Source organism: Leptopilina boulardi, unplaced genomic scaffold (genome assembly GCF_019393585.1).
Source record: "Leptopilina boulardi isolate dan_hultmark-lab unplaced genomic scaffold, ZJU_Lbou_2.1 LbouV2_208, whole genome shotgun sequence".
Taxonomy (NCBI): Eukaryota; Metazoa; Arthropoda; class Insecta; order Hymenoptera; family Figitidae; genus Leptopilina; species Leptopilina boulardi.
This window is the reverse complement of record NW_026137761.1, coordinates 1,712,843-1,736,335: the sequence shown is the minus strand read 5'-3', so window position 1 is coordinate 1,736,335 and position 23,493 is coordinate 1,712,843. Positions and strand designations below refer to the sequence as shown.

Sequence of the window (23,493 nt, the reverse complement as noted above, 5' to 3'; positions counted from 1 at the left end):
TAAAGACGGCCTGAATTGCCTCAACCCTGCCCCCTACTCCACCACCCCCATCCCTCTCCCCTCCACCCGTTACCCCTTGTAATCGTAACGCGCCCGGTCATATTCGCAAAAGAGTCCCGGTCGCTGCTACGTGTTTCCCCCCCGGGTACGCATAGCGCGCCTGCGCCCTCAATTATGACGTCGTACACTGTGACGCCACAAGCTCCCATTGGTGGAGACTGACGCCAAGGGAAGTGGGAAGGGGGCGACACCCATGAACCCGCTCTGCCGCTGCCTGCATTCTCGAGCGTTCGTCTTCGTGTACAGCAGCAGATAGAACACGTCTCGCGCGCCAACCATTATTCCGCGTCTCGTGTACGTTCTACTACAATCGGTTCTCACCTTCGTGTAATCCATTTCTCTACAATTTTCCGTTTTTTCTACTTCTTTACGTCACCATCAATATACTCCTTGTCTCAGTTTAAAGTCTCAGTTGGTTTATACAGTGTTGCTACGCGCTGTGATTTCCGTCACAGAGTTGTGCCGCAATTCTTTTCGCGACCGAGTTAAGAGTCGAAAAGCGTCATTGCAAATCTAACGGTGTGTTTAAAATTTTTTTTATTCTTGTAAGGAAAACAAATCCGTGCAGTGAATTGAACAGTGCACGTTTTGTTGGTGTTGTGTGTACATTGGATATAGTTGTTTTTTTAAACGTGGAACATGTACTAGGGGGCGGAGCACATACACAGTTCGTGAAGTGAAAGTTTTTTTAAGTGGTAAAAGAGCACCGCAAAAATGATGGGCAAACGTACCCAGTGTTATTTGTGCGATCTACCCAGGATGCCCTGGGCAATGATTATGGATTTTTCAGAGCCCGTCTGTCGGGGTTGTGTCAATTACGAGGGGGCCGACAGAATAGATCTCGTCCTGGAATCAGCTAAGCAGTTGAAGAAGGCCCACGGCTTTCAGGATTCACGACCTTCTGCTTCGAAAACATATAGAACGTCTACACACACTGAACATAACGGTGGCACGAACCTGGACGTTCTTCCCATACAGAATGCCGGGCAGAGCCACTCACGGCATCACAACATTGCTGGATACTCACAGCTGCACCATAGAAACTCCATAACGGAATTCAACTCCGGTTCTAGACAGCAGCTGACTCGACAGCATGAGGAAACTCATGAGATCGCTAATGGCTTGAGAAACAATAGTGTCCAGAGAATGTCGAATGCTCATCTAGCCGCAGTGGCTCATCACGTTAATTTGAGTCACAATCGTGGAATCACTCAGCTCAAAAGAGGAATTTCCACGATCGATGAGGATGAGCACGCTGAAAAGCGTCTCTCTCTCGAGGAACAGCATCCTGTTAGGCCACCCTTGACAAGGGGAGATTCCCTTCCTGCAGTGAGTCTTGCGGTCAGTTACGTGCAAGATAGAACCAAGGAAAAACATCCCGTGAGGGCTCCCAGTTTTGAAACGGCCACTACTTTCAAGGCCAATGGTAAGTCCACTTTATTCTCTGGAACGTGAATATCAGAAACTCCGTGGCTGTGGCTTCGTTTGTGAACTTCCAGAGTGAGCAAGTCGAGATAAGTTTAATGATAATAATGAAAGAAAGACAAAAATGTTTAGTTTTACACAGTAAAAAAAGGAAGTTAGGGACTCTATAAAGTCCCACCCTTTTGGAGTTGATGTTAAGGGAGTTAATCTATAGTTAACTTATTTATGGAGTTGATTTTTAACTCCAAAAATTTTACTCCCAATTCCGGTTGCTATTAAATCACAAAATTTTTTACTATGTATGGATGTTTTAGAAAACAGTAGGCAGGGTGTCTAGTGCTAAGGGACTGTTAGAGAACCCTTATACAACATAAACTTGTAGCTATATTGGTAAAAATGACTCAATATTTTAAAATTGCATATTAAAGCAATGCTTTCCTATTCCTGCAAGTTTATGTGTTGCAGGGAAATTAACTTGAAAGTTACAATTTTTTAGACAATTGTACAATAATGAACTTTTATTTATGAATTTTTAAATTTTCTACCGATTTAAATAAGTAGAAACTTTACGGCCAACACTAACAAAATTTTGGTGCAGCAGCTGTCAGAAACGAAAAATTTCTATATTTAATTAACTTGAGTTTTAATGTAAAAAATTTACAAAGGAAGACAATAGTTACAAAATTATATTGTAAAATTACAATATATGTGTAGAAAATGTTATGTTGTGATTTTTCTCAACATTTTAAATTCACTCCATTGAAAGTAGGTAATATTTTACAATATTTAAACTGAATGTAGTAAATTCACATATTTGTGTAATTTTAACATAAGAAGAACAGGTATACCTTCAATGTAGTGAATTTGAAAATTTGATATTCTTTATTTCCAGTTGTAAATTTATTGCCTTAAAACTAACGCATTTGTTAATTTATGTAAAATTCAAGCAGTTAATGGAAATGTTTTTTTTTAAATTGTAAAAAATCGTCAACTTCTCGAAAGTGCTAATTAAAATATTTTTTAATTATTATTTTTAAATTGAAAAAAATATCGCAGGGTTTTGTTTTTCTTAAAATTTATTACTAGGAAAATACAAAGTTTGAATAAAATACTGTTTGATACACTTAAGGAATTCTTACCCATAAGATAATTTTAATCTATACATATTTAAATATATATACATTACTTTAAAATACTTTTCTGGAAAATTCAATAACGGCTTTTTATAAACTACATATACATATACTACCCATTTAAATTAATCGATTTTCAATTCGAATAATTATACTTTTAATTCATCTTGAATTCAAATATTTAAATCTTTCCTTGCTTTTATTTTGTTGACTTTCGGAGTTTAGATTCAAAAAGATATTTGATAAATTTATTTATATTTTAATGGAAGTATTTGATCATTTTTTTCAGTGAATTTGAAACCATAATTCTGTTTCTTTTAAACATTCAGAAACATAACTTGGAAAGGAAAGTGACCAATTAAGAAACCGGAAGTAAAGCAGTTCTTTTATTTGTGTGTTTGTAAAGCACGTTCGAGCAGCGTTATAAGTGTCTGTTGTCACGTACGTTCGTTTCGCGAATTTAGAGCAGCAGGAATACGATAAGAGATATCTTGTATCTTTCATGAGCGACACGTCACACGCATGTTTTTTCTAATCTTGTTTCTCCACACGGAAGAGTAGTTGCGTGCGCAACAGCACATTACGAGATGTTTATAGATCATTGTTACGAACAAGTCTTTAGGAATTATCCCGGTCAACACGTGATTTTTTTTATTTCTTATCAGCACTAAAAATAAAGAAGTTAATATATATATTATTAAAATTGAGCTCAAAATAAAAAAATTATTCACTTTTTATCTCAATGGCGTATGAACTCACTTTTATGGTAGTTGGAGGGAGATACTGGGTCGACAGAAATGACAAACAAAAAAGTTGTTTCCAGTACTAATAATTGAAGGTAGTTTTTGTTAATACAAAATAAAAAAGATGTTGTTTGAAATTCCCACCATGTCCGTTCTCACATTCTTAAAAGGTGTTAAACAGTTTTAAACTTCGATAATATTATTCAACAATAAAAGTTACAATTTACTTTTTGAATTAAAAATGAGAAAAATATAAAAAAAAGCTGAGATGCTGCACATTTTCTTCGCTTTCAAACTTTTTGGGGAGTTTAGAGTGTTCGCTCCTCTTTAATTCGGGCGGGGTCATGTGAGATGCCTTGAACATCGGCTTCCTCGAAAACTCCTTCTTTGTTCTGATAAAAAAGCGTTGGTTCTCAAAGCTATGAATTTTTTTTCATTTATCATCTCAATTTGTTGCATTAATTATTTTTACTTCTTGAAATTCATTTAAACATTAAAAAAAAATATTTATACATATTACTCGTTTATTTTATTTAGAAGAGAAATTTGATTTATCGATTTAAATGTAAGGCCCAACAGCTGGCACTAAACAAAGAGAGCAAGTTGCAGCTGTTCTTCCGCAGTTGAAAATAATACATGAAGTTGAATTTTTCAAGTGCATAAAAGGCACTTAATGTTCGTGAAATTTCCAAATCTCTTCTGAAATTAACTTTCAATGCGTTTACAGTTATTATCGTCTCACAAAAGCTAAGTTTGTTTATCTTTAAACGGCCGACCTGCCCTTTTGTCCTTTTAGAAAATATATATAAGAGTGAGTGAGTGAGAGAGAGGGAGAAGAAACCAGTTTGACCCTTGTTATTGCTGTTATTCTGAAAAATGCCACGATGTAGGTTTACCACCGAAGAAGTTAATAGTACACAGGGACATTAAGATCTTCAGTCTGTTAGTAGGTGCCTCTTCTCGCTCCAGACTAGAAATACAGTTATTCCTCTCAGGTAGTCTTCAACGCCTTTTTTGTGAAATAAACATCGAATTAAAGTACCGCTGTTAGATGACAAACGAGGTTCGTTAAATAATTCATTTAAAAAAAATCTATCCTATCTTGTAGTCATTTACTTCATCAAGAATTCCGGTAACTATCTTTTCATCTATTGTACCGTTAGTACATTTAAATTTTATTTCTCGTAGATATTTTTCTTTTTAAAATATAAGATATCCGAGAGATATCTCTTTATTTTAATGTTTTAATCTTACAAAAGGTATTAGTTCTTAAATGGTTTTTGCAATCCTTTTATAAACAGGGTGTCCAGCGGTCAGGGAATGTCAGGGAACTTTTTAAAAATTTGCCAAAAATGAACATTTTTATGAATTTTTAAAATTTTCTGGTGCAAGAAAAAGTGAATAAAGCTAATAAATAAAATGTTTTTTATTATCTTAAAAATACTTTAATAATTTATACTTTTCATTTTTTTAATATTAAATATTTATTAAAGAAAAATTGGAAAAAGGTTAGGAAAAAGTCAGGGAATTTTTTTTTGATAAAGTTTAAAAATATTTATTTAAATAAGTAATTAAATTAAAAACCTTTTTTTAGAAATTTGATTTGTCATTTTTTAACAACTTTTTTATTCACATAAAAAAAGGATAAATGTACTTCATGTCAATTTATTTTTAATTTTGTTACACTGAAGGAATAGTTATCGTTCCTAGGACTGTGGCCGGTAATAGTAATTTTACAATAATTGTTTATTTATAATTGTCATACATATTAAGAGAACTTGCATAAAAACAGCTGACATTCATTTAATAATGAGTGATACGTAGGTCGTGCACGTAATGAGAAGCCTGGAAAAATGTCGTGACGTATGACCAAGTGACGTCACGACACATATTTAGTGTGATGAATGAGTCTGTTGTGGTTTTAAACGAAACTACTAGAGAATGAAGCTATTTAGGAAGAATATTTAAAGGTACGTGATTAGTTTGAAAGAAACTCTCTGTTTGAAATCTGACTTGAAAATAAGTCTTGTTGTCGGCTGGGTAATATTGGTTTATCTTTATTTACACATCCTGCGATAAACTGAATTTAAATTTTGCAAATGCAGGACATGTATTGTCTTTAGGAGGAATTTTATTTTAATGAGTCTTTGTGTTTTGACAAACGAATGTGTGAATTGGAAGTTTCTTTTAAAACCTACTCGGATACACTGAGAAAAATGATGTAATGATTTAAAGCTTTCAAAATTCTTATACGAATGATTCTTCAGAAGAATGAAAAAAGTGTATCAAATTTAGCAATGAAAAATAATAAATATAATGGAAGATGTTGAATTTTACAACAATCACCCTACCAAAAATTACCAGTGTTCACTACTGGCGCGGTAGTACTGGCGCTGTACTGCCCCAGTAGTTAATTTTTGATAGGGCATCAGTGAAATTTAAACCAATCAAAATTGATCTTTTTATGGGTTGTTTTAATTCTTCAAAAAGTGAAACTATATTCCACTATGAAAAATTAAAAAAGGTAATTTTTCACTATTTTGTCAGTTTTCTTATTTGTAGAAATTTTATTGTTTGAAAATATTGAAATTTTTCAAAATCGATTGATTATTTAGAACTATGAAAAAAAATTGTCAATGAAAAATAATAGATATTACACTGGAACCTCCAACCATTGCAGCGCGCGAGTCTTATGAGCAATGGATGGAGGTTACCCTTGACGTCAAGGTTATGTTAAAAAGTGGAAACACTCAGGGCCGTACATATTATATACTTATGTATTGGATATATGTTCGAATAAAAATTGAGAATAATTTAATTCTTCATAAAGTAGAAAAGTATAAATATAATTACGTACGTTTAAATAATAATAATGCAGTTTATAATATCGATAACTCCGATCGATTGTTTAAATTAGAAAAAAGGAAAAAGAAACTGTGTCTAAAAGAACACGCAACTGTGACGTTACTGCTTTTTCTTGACTGACGCCATTTTTTCACTTCTGACTCTTCTTGCCGCTGCCCACCAAGTTTTGGTAAACAACTGCAATGGTCAGAGATGCAATGGTTGGAGGTTCCAGTGTATTATTATATTATAATAAATTAATTAATTACTAATAATACTAATAAATAATTACTAACTTGATTATAAAATCTGTAAAATTTCCAACAAAATTTTTGTTTACGAGCAAACATTGCGAGACGGTATTGTTGTATTTTGGTACCGCATGCATTGTTTACTGGATGGTATAATATCAAATTTTGCACTTTCCAGATTTCTCGAAACTGATTTACGAAATTGAATAGTAAAATTTTGACAAGTACTATAGTGCCGAGCAGGTAACACAAAACTGTAGGTAATGGCGTTAAATTTAAAAATTGTTGAAATGAAGTGACTATTAAATAAAATATTATATTGATATGAAGCATTTTTCATATTTAAAAAAATTTCTATTAGACAAAAATGGCTGACATAAATATTGCCGAAATGTATTTTACTTGAATATTTGCTAATGTTTTATAACGTATAAATGAAATTATAAGATACTGCAGTGCTGTACCAATAAGAAAATTATAATCTAGAAAATAATATATAGTATGACTTTGAACAATAGAGTGAAGTTTGCTATTAACTCAATTTGATATCGAACTCGTAATGAAGTGCAGATTTTTTCCGTGAAATTATGAAATTCTAAAGTGGCTGAAGTATATCGTTATGGTTTCAATAGAGTTGAAGATTTTTCTCATTTGAGCTGGTTTGATAGGTCGATGAAGGATACCTTGACCAGCCTGTGAATTGGACTGTGGAATAACTGCGATGCGCCCTCCTTTTGCCAACCGGTTCATTGACGAAGCTACCGGCTTATATCGGCAAAACAAGGTTTGCTTCGCAGATTTGAGTTACCGTGTCCATTCACACATATCCATACGCGACCAATTTTCGAAGAGAATCATACGTCCTTGGGTCTTCAACTTTTTTACCTACCTGACATTACAAACTTTCTAAATCTAAACATTGAAATGCGTTTACGGCACTAGTCTTGGAGAAAACCTCTTATGCATTTTTATGAGTCTGTCTATTTACTTCCTACGTGGCAACTCTCATTACACTATACCGTTCTAATAAAAAAGAAATGGATATTTAACATTTTTATACCACTGAAAGCGTTATTTATACCATGAGAAATTCTACATTAGATCTATACATAGTAAAATATACAATTATTTTCATGAAATACTGTTGTACAGAAACGTATATATGAGGCATTTCATATGAGAATACGGGGTCGTGTCTCGGATTTTTCTCAAAATTCGGTAAATTGTAGTGATAGTGGTGCTAAATGAGTGTACAAATTTTGAATTTCAAATTTTTAATATTTTTCAAGATATTTACAATATGTAACAAATTTGAGCATTTTTTTTTTGTTTTACTGATAACTTTTTTCCTATTAAAAATAGAGAAAAATGTTGTAAATGTTTTTTACGCGAAAGATCTTAAACTTTTAGAAAAGAATTATTTTTTTAAAAAAATATTAATTTTTAAACAATTTGTTTAAAAAATAAAATCTGTTTATAACTTTTAAACATGTTCTTCCTCATTTAGAAGCGCGAAAAAATCATGAATATTGTTTAAGTCATAATAAATCGATGGTTAAATTTTTGAGATGACATTATTTTTTGTTTTCCAGATATTAATTAATTAACTAACAAAAGTTAATAAAAAATGAAATATTTTACGAACAAATAAAATTAGAGTAATTTTAAAAATACCATTAAAATGCTTATCAAAATCCGCATCCAACGAGCCCTATATGAACTATTTTGGAGAAACGGGTGTTAAATTAATAATTATTAATCAAAATTATTTAAATAATTAATAACATTTAAGGAAATGAAGATAAACCGTCAATTTTTTTTTATTTGAAAGATTATCTAATTCTGTGTTAAATAAAACCAGCGTAAATAACATTTTTAACAAATCTAAATTATTAACAGATGATTATTGAAAATTGAGGTTTCCGCACCCTACGACACAAGTCGGAGGGGGCTGCCTACCTATTCGGCATGGTATTTTTCAGTCTTTTTCTAAATAACATTTTATCATTAATTTTTGATTCTTAGTAATACTTAATAATCATTTTTGACACAGAATTAGATGATCTTTCAAATAAAAAAAAATTGACGGTTTATCTTTATTTCCTTAAGTGTTATTAATTATTTAAATAATTTTGATTAATAATTATTTATTTAACACCCGTTTCTCCAAAATAGTTCATATAGGGCTCGTTGGATGCGGATTTTGATAAGCATTCTAATGGTGTTTTTAAAATTACTCTAATTTTATTTGTTCGTAAAATATATTTTATTTTTTATTAACTTTTGTTAGTTAATTAATTAATATCTCGAAAACAAAAAATAATGCCATCTCAAAAATTTAACCATCGATTTATTATGACTTAAACAATATTCATGATTTTTTTCGCGCTTCTAAATGAGGAAGAACATGTTTAAAAGTTATAAACAGATTGTTTAAAAATTAATATTTTTTTTTTAAATAATTTTTTTCTAAAAGTTTGAGATCTTTCGCGTAAAAAAAATTTACAACATTTTTCTTTATTTTTAATATGAAAAAAATTTATCAGTAAAGCAAAAAAATATTGCTCAAATTTGTTATTGTGAATATCTTGAAAAATATTAAAAATTTCAAATTCAAAATTTGTACACTTATTTAGCACCACTATCACTACAATTTACCGAATTTTGAGAAAAATCCGAGACATGACCCCGTATTCTTAAATCTTAAATTGTTACTTTTAACACCATTTGACTGTTATACTAAAAATACTGAATAAAATATGCTATTGAATCAACACTATTTGTACCAAAAATAAAAAAAAGATTGTTTCAAAAGCATGCGGTATGGAATTTGAATCAGTGTGGATTAATTAATAGCCACAATATTAATTTTTGGTCGAATGATGATGATAATGTTAACGTTTCGAATTATTAAAGTTTGAAGTATGTTTTAAATTTTAAAACATCTTCTTACTACTTTAAAACAGATGTTTTAAAATATCAATCGTGACTCAAAATGTGATGGAAAATTTCTTTTAAAACATCGAACGATATGAAACATGTCATTCTTGTCTTTGCGCAAACGCAAAAGAAGCACGAAGTCCATAAGCAGACGAATGCGAAAAGTATATACATATATAGGTATACAAACTGGAATCGCGTTTATCGCTATCGTGTCTTTTATTCAATTTTTTATAGTCCAGAAATGGAAAGAAAAACAGTTTATTGTAAAATAGGGTAGAGATGAAAAACAATAAAGTTTACTGCTGTCAGAAGTACATGAAAAGTATTTTGATGCACGGAGAGACTTTTCCTAGGAATTTTAAGAAAAATATTGTCCCATATTTTTTTTGGTAAAGTCGGGATATGTATCGACTTTTTAATAAGAATTCATAGTTTACATATAATATTTCATTTGTTTTCAAAGCAGATAGCACATAATACTTCTAAAACTTTGATTATATACTATAAAACTTTTATAAAAATTAGAAAAAAACAGTACATTTTTTCTAATTCAGATCGGTAAAATATAGTATAGTCAAGTTTACAATTTTTGCTTGCAGAGTACACTATTATTTTTAGAATTTTTACTAATTCAGTGGCATTGACTCCAACAGAGAATAGTAAAATTCGTAGTACGGAGCATACCCATTCAGATTAGTAAATTATTTCATGGTTTTTTGTAAATTTTCAATATCAACTATAAGAAAAAGTAATTAAATTAAATATCAACTAATAAAATAGTTATACCAACCAATAAAAATATAGTTAGCCGAACAAAATAGGAGCTATACATTATTAATTATGATTGAAAATGGTCAATCTTTTTTCTTAGTGCAAGTACTACATGTTTTGGAAATAAAGTTTTAATGACGTTAAAAGTGCCTGTTTTGAAAAATATCCACTGTCGTGAATGTATCTATTTTTTCTATTTTGTACACGTGCCCCTCACCCTTCTTTTTAATTTGGACGACTATTTCCGCCACAAAGATACAGCTAATGCCTACGCGTTCCGGCAAAAATAGATAGACTCTGGCAAAGATCGGCATCTGGAAATAAACATGGATTATGAAGAGAGTAGTGTAGCGTGGAAAAAAATAATCATTTCTTTGGCATTATTGAAAACGAAAATTCTTGAAATTGACACTTATTAAAATTTTTCTCATGGTGAATTCATTTTTAACGGACATTTATACATGCAAAAGAATGGAATAATAAAACGGCTTATATGAAAATAATATCACGTTCAGAGCATGATTATCTTCTCTTTTTTATTTTGGACAATTAATGCTTGAATATTTTATCATTGAAAGAAAAGCGATATTATCAATTTGTTGATCCTCATATATTATCAGATACACAGAAATCTACTGTTTTACTTTACTTGCAAATTTGATTAATTTAATTGTAAAGATATCTTTTCGATGAATGAAATTCGATAAGGAAAAAAAATGTCCCATTCCCCGAAGTGATGGTGCAATAAAATTATTATCTTAAGTCAATAATTGAATTGTATTAAAAGCATATGACAGGGAAAAACTTCTGAATAACAAAAACAAACCAGTTTTTTTCATTTTTTTATGCTTCATAAACAACCGAATTTTTTTTTCTTTTTTTCTTTTAAAATTTTTTCTATTACTATGTGTTTGTTAACACAGTTTTTTTTATTGGAAAGCCACCTGTCAAAGACGAATATGACATCTAAACACATAATATTGTCAGAGATTAAATATTCGACAAGTGTCGCAGTTTGTTAAAAAGAACAAATTCTAATTTAATCGTTAAATTTCCAAGTCTTTGAATACCATGTTATGTAAATTGGTATACATTAATACCAGGAAATGTCTGGCAAAACTAAATTCATTAACTAAATTTTTTGGGGAGGTTCTCACGATGAATCAATTTTTTTTTAGTAAATTCACGTACATTAGTAAGTTGGTAAACATGTATTAGTCATGAGAGTTGGAGTTTCGCAACAATGAACACGTTGCACTTTCAAACGATTGATTTATCATGAGCACATCATATACTATATATATAAATACGCATAGACGTATGTATATGTATGCCCTACTACAACGTCATACGCGGACAAGTCGCGTACAAACGCATACGTGGTTATGGCAAGAGTTATACTGTCGAAACAAGGCCACTATTCTATACGCGGTGACACTGCTTACTAAGCCGTTGTCCGCCTACACATCATTTTTTTGGTCTTACAGACCATATAACTCGTTCTATACAATATTCTGATGCAAGAAAAATTACAAATTTTTTCCATATGATATACGCAGAAAAATTCGATTTCATACAATAATCTAATACAATATCCTACATAAATAATGAGATAAATACTAAATATTTTAATAATTATTTACATACTTTCGTCTAATACACTAAGAAGTTAAAAAAATACAGGTATTAAAAAAAATTGTTACTTGTCTAGCAAAACTCAAACGTAAAGTTTTAGCTGGGGTAGTTTTCTACCCCAATTGTATTTTCTAGAGTTAAACTGTTTATAATAATAAAAGATAATATCTGCTGATGATAGAGACGATTTTTAGTATTGTCATTTGTTATAATCTAAATTTTAAAGAAGGCAAATTTAGAAAAAATTATATTAACTGGAGCGAATTCTAAGCAAAGTTTTAAATTGTTAATTGCTTAAGTCATAAGTATAATTATGTGAGGCACAAATATCAAAGTTTAAAAATTTGTAATTTTAGGAAAGTATAGAGTGTTTTATAAAATTAAAAAAACATCAGCTTTTAATGGATAAAATATAAAATATAAATTATCTTAATGACATTCAACTAATTTACATAAATTTAATTAAATTATTCTAAATTGTAACAAAACATTCTTATATGATAGACTAATATGTATTTTATTACTTACTATTTACAAATACCGCATTTGGAAAATCCTAAAAATTTGGAAAAATTCTACTAATTTATTACTTATGACGTATATACACTTCGGCTGATGCAATTTCTTTGTGTCTATTTAGATACACAGTTTTTATTAAGAACAATAAATTTATAGAATTTAAATTCTCGAATTACTGCCCTACAGTATGAAAAATTATACTTATTATTATAATTATTATCTTTCCCTTGTAGGGCATATTAATGTAGAATGCATTTTATTTGAAAACTTAGCATCTCCGTTTACAATTTTTCTTTTTTAATTTTCTTTTAGCTGTGTTAGTGAAAAAAAGGACAGCATAAGTCCAAATATCAAAATTGTTCAGGAATCAATATAAAACTTATCACGAATTTAATACCAGATTATAGTAATTGGCAACTCCGAAAATACCTAAGTAATAAGTTTTAAGGTGAATTCTGCATGACGCTAAAGTTCTGAACGTTTACATAAACGAATTTTTTTTGTTTCTTTTTTTAAGTACAAAATATTAATTAGCACATTAAAAATTATAATTATTTCTCACACTGAAAAATTTTTTGTGTAGCAGCTACCCCAAACGAAAAATTTCTATATTCAATTAACTTCATACTTAATATTTACCATGAGTTTTTATATGAGTGAAGTTAACCCTATTGAAAATCCCTGTACAAGATCTTGTACAAGAAAATGTTCATGTTCAACAGCTGAACTTATACTAGTTCTGGTGTGGAAAATTTTCATTTTCTTGCACCAGAATTTGGAACAAGTTCTTGTATCAGAACTTGTACAAGAAAACTTATTTAATATTTGTATACAAGAAAATGTATGTGGGCGATTCCACGTGAGATTTACCTATGACCTTTAAAATTCGTCTAAATATATTTTTTTCTTATTCTTTGCAGAAAAAAAAGGTTTACGTATTTTTTTATTTTTTTATAAGTGCTCAAATTTTCCAGTTATGAATTTTTAAAAATCTGATTTTTTCAAGTTTTTTTGAAATACACCTAATTTCAATGACATGTAAAAAATATTCAAAACAAAAGTTGTTCCCAAAAAAAGATCTACATTTTTGAAGCCAATAAATTGGTCCCGGGACCCAAGAGTGAAAAAAGAAGTATTACGAAAATGCGTACTTTTCGAGATATTTGCAAGTTTCCATACTTTTGGAACAAGAACTTCTTGTATACAAGAACATGTACATTTTCTTGTATACAAATATTAAATATATTTTCTTGTACAAGATCTTGTACAGCGATTTTCAATAGGGAACTGAATATAGAAATTTTCGTTTGGGGCAGCTGCTGCACCAAAATTTTTTCAGTGCAACAAAAGTTAAGTTTAGTTCATTTGAACGTTCAGAACTTTAGAGATATAAGTAATTCTACCAATTATTCAAAATTCTTCAGCCAACCTAAAATTTTTTTAAAAATACTTAATTTCGACGTGTTCTTTTTTTTCACTAACCACGAAGCTGAAGTACGCAACGTTTATGATAAACGATTTTTAAAGAAATAATTTTTTAAAATGAAAAATTCTATAATTTTTTGCCTAAAAAATATTTCTTGTATAGTTTTCATTAATCAACAAATTATAAAAAAATATTTTTTAGGCAAAAAATTATAAAATTTTTCATTTTAAAAAACTATTTCTTTAAAAATCGTTTATCATAAACGTTGCGTATTTCAGTTTCGTCACTAACCCACAGTTTTTATATGCATTTCTTCCGTATGATATTTTCGAAACATAAAAACAAAAAAAAATATCCTTTTTAAGTAAGGAATATAAAAAAAATTATGTTTTTTCTTTTATAAATCACATATATATTTATAGTATTATTTACAATAATTGTTTAAATATTTACATGTATAAAACGTTTTCGATTCATTGAATCGATATTATTAATATTAATATTTTTTAAAAATAAGTAATTATTTACATTTAGTCCAAGTTTTGCATTTATACACTAATCTCATATTTTATAATAAAAAAATCTTGAATATAGGTAGAAAAAGTTTATTGCGACAGCGAACTTAACAAATTTTTTAGTTATTCTACAAAATTTTGATATGCAAACATTAGTTAGCAATTATACACGGAGAAAAAAATCAAGCGAATGTAGTAGCGACAGTAACTACACTACTTTCGCGCGTGCGCTTTCTACGATATTCGTAGAAAAACATACCCAATTTGCAGGGTCCTATACCAAAAGAGTATAGATCCCTGCAAATATCGTAGAAAGCACACGCTCGAAAGTAGTATATAGTTACTTTCGCTACTACATTCGCTTGATTTTTTTCTCCGTGTAGCTAATTCATTTTTTTCCGTGAATATAGTTGCTATTAGTGGACTGATTTTCACTATTGAAATAATTTGCAATTATTCCTATTTATGGCCTCATTGTTTGATTTCTTGAGATTTTAAAGCAATTGTGTGACAATGTTGTTACTATAATAGTGATTCTAACAATAAATGACAAAAATTGACTTTAACATTTTGATAATCATAGTAGGGAGACATTGAATTATTTTATACTATATTTTTTTCATCTCTGCATTATGTTTTATTATCCATTATGTTTTTCAGTTCTTTGTAGTATTATTGCTATTGAATACTTTTGTTTGATATAAAGAATATATTCCTCGGAGGATCATTGATGTCGTTTAATGTGTACTACAGGCAATATTATCGGCATGAAAAAAATTTTAAAAGTATTCAAATCTTCAGGAATTTAACGAGTGTTTTAGATAAATACTTAATGAAATTCAAAAAACTGTCTTTATTGATTATATTAACTACATTGAAAAAAAGAGGGCACATTACGTTACTTTTTTCGAGTTTTGTATCGCGACTCAGAGCTTTGAGGACTGTTGTGAGTCAAGCTCACAGCACACTTTAAAAGGCACACAGTAGTGCGCTCTATTTTTTTTCAGTGTACTGATTCAGAATATTCGTTTTGAACGGAGTCTACTCAAATCCAACCTCTGGTATTAAATATGATAAACCATTTTGATGTTAAGACAAGGCATATCTAATTTTCGTTTTATTTCAAAGCGTCTTAAAATCACCTGATATCAAGATTGACAATGAGTCTGTCAGCGGCTAAAAAAGACAACAGTTATTCCAGACAACCACGTGGTTAAGAGAAGTCGTACCAATTCCCAGGATTACGTCATTCGCATATATTCAAGTACATATAACACGGTGAAGACCGGTCATGCATAATTTGTGTGTGTGTGTAAAGTAAGACGGTGACAAACATTGCAACAGACATGAGCCATTAAGAAACCGTCGTTTGCCCCAACCCCCGCACCCTTTAATCGTCGTCAACTCTGTCACGACGTCATGATATTGCATTCAAGTTACGTACGTAAACAAGCGCGCGTTTTAATTCCCTGAGTATCTGACTTCATATACGAGACTATATACCACGAGTCAACATTAGGAAAATGTAAATGTTATGTAAATTTTAACCCTTCTAGGAACATTTTTCTAATATGTATTCCTCACTACGCCATCAATTTAATTTTTTATTCGCCTCGTGTCGTATGTCTGGTATCAATTCTTAAACATAAACTTTAAAAATATATAGTCTTTGTGAAATCAAAGTTTTACTAATAACAACACTATTATAATGTTTATTATAATAGAATTTTGAAAAATAAAAATACATTTGCTTTAATTAATATGACCTATTAAGTCAATATGCGCAGTTAAGAATTGATAATTATGTGAATTATTAAAATACTGATTGATTATATGACCTTTCAACTTAAAGGTATATATAAATGACTAAATGTGGAGCAACGATTGGCTTTAACCCGAAAATAAAAGTCGACAGTAGCAATGACGTTTTTAACGAGGACTATATAATTTATTTATATAGCCTGTTAGCACCTATAAATATAATGAAATGATGATCGAAGGTCAACAGATTTAATTTACCAAACAGACGATCACGTGCTTTGGGTGTTAACTGGAAAATTTCATTAGCAAGCGTCAGAAATGTCGAGTATACAATTTATCAAAATGCGTGATGTATCGCCAAGTCATAAAATGCGTATTTAGCATTCAACTGGACAGGAGACTATTGTGTCGCATGAATATAGAAAAAGTACTGAGAATGATGATTAAGTTTTTAGATTAGCAAAAGGCAAGGAAAATAAAATGCATATTTAGGAAATAGTATTGGCACTTTACTTTTTTTTAAACATTGTGCAAATCCGTATTTTCTGTCTATTAATTTAAATATATCTAATATAAATATAAAAAAAAGTGATGAGTAAGAATTTTATTTATTTTTTCAGGAGGATATGTTGGGCCATCGATTCCTTTAGCTCCTGCAAATGTGGCAACAAATGGAGGGGGATCTCCTCTTCGACCAAGAACGAGTCCTCCACCACCACCACCGCCACCTCAAGAAAGTGCAGGGGAAACTCAACAAGCTAATCATCATCAGGTTAGTACGTATTCAATCAATTTAATTTAATTTCTTTTTTGAGGATAATTCATTAAAATCATTGATTCTACTTTTAATTAACATATATTGAAGCTAAATCATTTGAATTTACAAAAGCAAGGCAGATCTTTTTTATGGATTCAAGATTATTCTTTAATTATTTATGTTATACCAGCATCAATAAATAATCAAAAACAATAAATATACGTTATATATCACAAAGTATGATCTTGAGACCTTTATTTACATAACTTTATAATTCGTTTGCTTCTTAGGTCCATTTCTTCATATCGCGTCACACATATATATATATATATATATATATATATATATATATATATATATATATATATATATATATATATTTTAAACAGTTCATTGTTATAACCGTTAAAAAAAGTAAATTAACTTTTTATCTTTGGTTTTATGGAGAAACTAAGAATATTATTTAATATTTCAGGGAGCTACAAGTGGTCAGTCTCCAATGGCCGCCCTAATGTCGGTCGCAGATAATCTCACGTCTCCAGAATCAGTACCACAACCACCAAATAATAATAGTCCCACTAGTAGAAGCCCACCAACTACTGCCGCAAATGTACAACAACAACAACAGCAACAACAACAACAACAACAACAACAGCAGCAGCAACAACAACAACGCAGTGCTTCGAGGGGATCTCAACACAGTCCGAATGGTTCTGGTAAATACAATAACTATTTTTCAGATACATATTTTATTGCATAATTTTTAATTTTTTTTTTACTAGAGGGAACGTTCATATATGACGTCACGCAATTTTTCTAGATTTTGAACGCCCCCCCTATCACATAATTTTTGCATTTTTATATTAACACATTATGTCTCTTTAACAGGGTGTCCGGCGGTTAGGGAAGTCAGGGAAATTTTTTAGTCAGTGAAAAGTCAGGGAATTTGATTAATAGTCAGGGAACTTTTTAAAAATTTGCCAAAAATGAACATTTTTATGAATTTTTAAAATTTTCTGGTGCAAGAAAAAGTGAATAGGGTCAGTCGGGGTAAATCCGAACGGGGGGTAAATCCGAACGCTAATTATTTCAGCTTAATTAAAATTTTTAAAAATAAGTTCGATATGAGAATTTTTACCTCAGATCCTCTTGAAGAGATTCTAAGTATTATCCCATTTTTTGTTTGTTAATTAGCAACAGCATAAACAAAGATAACAAGTATTGCAAAAAAGATTGAAAATCATAAAGATGACACTCTTTCAGTATTTTGTCTCGTATTTGAAGAAAAAGAAGCTAAAAATTCATTTTATTATTTATAATTGTTTGTTATGAATACTAGAACAGAAACTATATTTGATTTTTGCCTTCTGTAAAATTTTATTAATAATATCAGACCGTTCGTATTTACCCAAGAAAATTGGAAAACTGGGGTAAATCCGAACGGTATTTTTAATAATTTTTTTTTACATCAAAGCCCCACAAAATTGTTTTTATTTGATTACACTATTATTTTAACATTATAAAAGTACATAGAAAAAAGTTTTTCTTTCTATACGTATCCTCGTTAGTAATTAATAAGCAGAAACTTAATCTCTGTTCTCTCGAAGGAGTGTTTCAATTTTTTTGCCAAATGGTTTGTTGAAAAAAGTTTTTCAGGATCTTAATAAAATTTGGTATTCTACGGTTTTTGGGGTCGCTAATTACCAATTTGAAGTCAGTTTTTCAAAATTCAAAATGGCGGACGAGAATTAAAAAATTCATTGGATTCGCTCGAAAATTGTTACTCGGGGGGTTTCAGGGTTAGCAAATTTGATCATTTTTAAAAATAAGTTTTAGGAAAGTACGCCATTTTGAATTTAAAAAATTTGACTTTTATTTTTGTATTTACATTCAATCACTCCAAAATACTTTCTGTAGCAAGTTTTGCAAAAATCCGTTATGATTTGATAAAGTTATTGAAGGTTTTAATTGTGTAATGCATTTTAATTTTTAACCTGTTTGATTTTTGTATTTATATATGATGCATTATTACATAATAGGTTTATTATCGTATTTTTTTTGAGTTTTTATATAAGTTTAACAATTGCAATACTTTAAATTTATTTTCCCTAAGATTTTTCTGAAATACAGTGGCGTTCGTATTTACCCCCATATTTTAGGAAAGTTGCAAAGTATCGAGGTAAATACGAACGCTAAGTTTCCTGCGATTGTAATTTATCAAAAATTTTTTCTACCTCATAAAATTGTTCTATGTAAGTAAAGTAACAACTTCATGCACCAAAATACCGGAAGTATTTTTTTTTTAAAGAAAAAACTTATGTTATTGTTGAAACTTACTAAAAGCGTTCGGATTTACCCCAGTTGACCCTAAAGCTAATAAATAAAATGTTTTTTATTATCTTAAAAATACTTTAATAATTTATACTTTTCATTTTTTTAATATTAAATATTTATTAAAGAAAAATTGGAAAAAGGTTAGGAAAAAGTCAGGGAATTTTTTTTGTACTTCTTGCTGGACACCCTGTTTAAGTAAGACCCCCACCCTGTCCCCTAAAGCGTGACGTCATATGTGAACGTTCTCAGATGAGTTTATTTTTCATTTGAATGTGATGTTTTTTTAATTGAAATTTAAAAATTTGGTTATAAATATATAAATTTGATGAATTTAACTTTTAAATTTTATCCAATTAAATAATTAATTTTAACGACAAATGCCAAAAATTAAAATTTGAAAAAAATTGTATTAATATTAATGTCTATTGCTCAATATATATATATAAACCGATAGTTTTGAATAAATTTGAATTTAACAAGTTGATTAAGGTATTATTCTGACGTTATCATTTGTCTTTAGAATTTAATGAAATTTAAACTTCTTATGATGAAATGATTGTCTTTAAACGGTGTTCCTAACTTATTACTATTGTAATATAATAACAATATAAGTCGTTTATTGACAATATATAGAGGGAATGGATGCCAAACATTTTATACTGCACATAAATTAAAATATGCTTTCTTTTTGTTCTTACAGGGTCATCTGGTAGAAGGTCAAGTGGTTCTCGACATGTATCATCAACAACAGTGACAACGTCTTCAGAAGGAGCAGTAGCACAATCAGCTGGAACTGAACCAGTCTCTGCGCCAACTTTGAAATGCACATTGTGCCAGGAACGTTTAGAAGACACGCACTTTGTTCAATGTCCGAGTGTTCCACACCATAAATTTTGCTTCCCCTGCAGTCGAGATAGCATAAAAAGGCAGGGTGCTGGATCAGAGGTGAGATACATTTTTTTCTATTCTCTGAAAGTCGACTATAAATTAATACTAATGATAAAGATATTAAAGTAAGCTGTTAAAAAATAGTTTAACAATTGTTTAAAAATATTGTAGATTACTATTTCTTGTCCATACTTTGCATATTTAGAATATTAACTTGAGAAATTTAGACTCAGATTTTTTTTGCAATAAATTCGTTTGTAGTTGGGGTCATATTAATTCTTTGACATGGAGATTAAATATTTGAGGTAAAATTAAAGGCTGACAATAAAAATTGAAATAAATGAGAAAAAGACTGTCACGTGATAAAGAGAATAACTAATTAATTGTAAAATAAAATTTAGTAATTCTAATAAATCACACAGCGAATACCTTTAATACACATTCAAGTAATAGGTGAAAAATATTATTTTTAATATTGCTATAGTAATTAAAATTTTTGAATGAAAATTCTAAAAGAATTTTAATTTCAGGTATATTGTCCGAGTGGTGAAAAGTGTCCATTGGCTAACAGTCAAGTACCGTGGGCTTTCATGCAGGGAGAAATTGCGACAATTTTAGGTGAAGATACAGCAAATACTGGTCTTAAAGTAAAGAAGGAGCGAGAAACTTAAAAACCTTAATTAAAATGTATTGAGGCTACAAATTGTGCTACTCTTAATTGGGTATTTTTTTGGTGAAACCGTGAAGGTTCATCAAAATTTTCTTTTGATAATGATATCAGACTTAGACATTGGTTCGAAGGACCAATAGTCGATAAGAGCCGAAGACGTGGATGTGATTTACCTGTGATGTTATTTTGAGTCGATTGAAAATTTTGTATCACAACATTTTCGAATGTTGCGTCCAAGTTACCGCAAGAGATGCATTGGTTGGATTTTGAGCAGCAGTCTTTGGCATTCGTGTGAATGGTTTCGGCTCTGTACATACATGTGATATGGGGGAGAGAATTGTATAAAAGAGCAAATTTTTTTTTTCATCGTGCTCTCGGGAAATGTGAAAAAATGAGTCAGGATATTCTGTTCTTTGTCAAATACGAGGATTTACATCTTTTTGAACTCGTACTTAGGCTTGATCGCCTTTTCTTTATTGTATTTGTATCTCAAGCTCCGTGGAGCACATTTGTAAAAAGTTCTTTCGATTTATTTTGTACCATATTTTTAGCTACCGATTCATTTCGGTTCCTTTGTGACGATAGAATCGTCTAATAAGTCGTCGATATCTCTCGACATTCTTTTTTTTTTCTTGTATAATAAGCACTACTAAATAAAAAAAATAATAAAAAAAAAAAAAAAAAAAAAAAAAACAACAACCCAGCGCTAGGGTTTTATGTAAATTCTGTATATGTGTACATATTTTTATGATATAAGTTAAAAAATAAAATCGTAAGATTAAAGAGTAACCATCTTTCAATGTACAAAAGATCGTCATTTCATGCTTTCTTTAAATTATTATTCGTAGATTTTGGACAAATCGTGTCCGTAGTGTTGCTGTTTTTATCGAAATTTCACCAACTACTGTATTTCCCTTAAGATGAGTCAGAATGAGTCTCTCTTATATAAATTCTATCTGAAACAATATTATGTTGCCTTTAATTTAAACGCTAGTCTTTGAGAAAGTGCTTTTTGGTTTTATATTTCTTAGATTGAAAGAAGACATTGGTCTTTTTATATAGGAACCGCACACTCGCTACGCCTGAGAAATAGAAACTAATCGTGTTTCACTGGCGTCCGGGGACTTTTGTAACATGTGCACGTTCAGCGAGCCCTGGACGTGCAGAATATTGTGTATATATTTGTACAAAGGAACAGGACAAACTATAATTGTATATGTATAAGCGTATATTTGCAAGATTATGCAAAAAAAGAAATCAGAGACATTGCAAATCCTTTAACGACTTTCAAAAACACATGTGCGCAATAGTCTCAGGTAGCTTTTTGCAAATTGTACTTTTTAAATTTGGTTCGATAGTCAAACGACGAAATAAAGTGAAGGGAAAAAGTAAAAAAAAAAAAACTACCCGAACCAGCAGTAAAGATATCTTTTCTGCTAAGAAGATTTTTAAAAAGGCATGATTAACTTTTAGTAGTGCATACAGCGACCGTACGTGATTTTTCTCATCCCTGTTGGTAGTTCCTACCCTTTGATGCCAATACAACTTTTTAAAAATAAAATACACTTCTCTTCCTTAAAGGAATAGAAACGAAATATTGTATTTTTTCTATGTTCGTGGACGTTTTATAGAAAAAGCTACAAAAAAGTCAAGTATGTAACATCTTTTTGAAAAACTTTTTTCAAAGTGAACGCTTGTTATCGATAAATGAAAACGCTCCTCAAATGATAAGGTACTTTCGTCCGATTTTCTTATAAAAAAGGCTCAGATTTGTTAAAAATAAATATATCCGAATTGTTGAAAAACAAAGTAAACCTATAAAATAACAATTTCTGATAATCAAAAGTTGCACGAAACGGCAGACCACGAAATTTATAACTAGTTATTAATTTTGGACAAATTACAATTCATTAACTATTATCAAGAATTATTATTTCAACAATTTCACAAAATCACCTTTTTCAACAAGTATGACATTGAATGTTTAATTATTCATCATTTCCAGACAAAAGAAAAAAAACACTTTTATACTTTGAACAAATTATAAAATATTATGTGGAAATTTGATTCAAATACTTAATTATAATAATAATTAGTCTAGGAATGAAGAATAATTTTATTTTTTTCGCGCATACTTTGTTACGTACAAAGTAGGCACGTCTTCCTAAATACACATTAACTTAAATGATAAAAATTGTTTTCTATATTTCTTGTATGATCACAAAAGCGTACGTTGAATAGCAATTGTAGTAGTGGATAATAAAAATTTTCTAGTGTACCATATTTCGAGAAACGCGTTACACTGTACTGTTTATCGTATGTATACAACAAGCAAAAACAAAATATATGTGTTGATGTGTAACCAAGTAATGTTTTTATTAATTAATCAACCTGTACAGTTTTTTTTTCTTAAGTTCATTGCAAGCACAGTCGATAAACGAAAGTTTACATTCGTTGATGGCATAAAAACAAACTGACCAGACATGGAGTTAGTCTGCTTGCACTGTGGGCGTTTGACCTTGTTCCTCGATTGAGCTTCTAGTATCTAGTTTATAATTTATAATCGATACAATTATTATTATTACAATAAAATATTTTATTTTTATATTTATGAATATTATAAACTAAAGTAGTTTATAACATTTTATCTGATAAATTTTCTGTAGGTATTTTCTCAATTTTTCTTTATTCAAAACATTTTAACAAATACGTATTTTGAGCATTTTTTAAAAATAATTTATTATTTGGTAATAAATTTTGATTGTAATTCCCGGAAAAATTACTGGTAATGACTACCGATAGTCCCGGAAAATTTACT

General features: G+C 29.9%; 2 protein-coding genes across 3 annotated transcripts in view; both read left to right on the top strand.

The window, feature by feature from the left end:
- The window catches only part of LOC127278579 (uncharacterized), a 166,022-nt gene that overhangs the window by 96,596 nt on the left and 45,933 nt on the right, over window positions 1-23,493 (top strand). The window lies entirely within an intron of this gene.
- On the top strand, window positions 236-23,041 carry LOC127278585 (interferon regulatory factor 2-binding protein 2). 2 transcript variants are annotated; one of them, XM_051300378.1, is made up of 6 exons: window positions 236-1,486; window positions 16,647-16,798; window positions 17,259-17,421; window positions 17,458-17,499; window positions 19,818-20,062; window positions 20,536-23,041. In XM_051300378.1, the coding sequence occupies exons 1-6, from the start codon at window positions 775-777 to the stop codon at window positions 20,674-20,676; spliced, it is 1,455 nt and encodes a 484-aa protein (XP_051156335.1). In that variant the 5' UTR covers window positions 236-774; the 3' UTR covers window positions 20,677-23,041. The 2 variants fall into 2 exon arrangements, with proteins under 2 accessions (XP_051156335.1, XP_051156334.1); XM_051300377.1 differs by having other exon boundaries at window positions 246-1,486; window positions 17,259-17,499.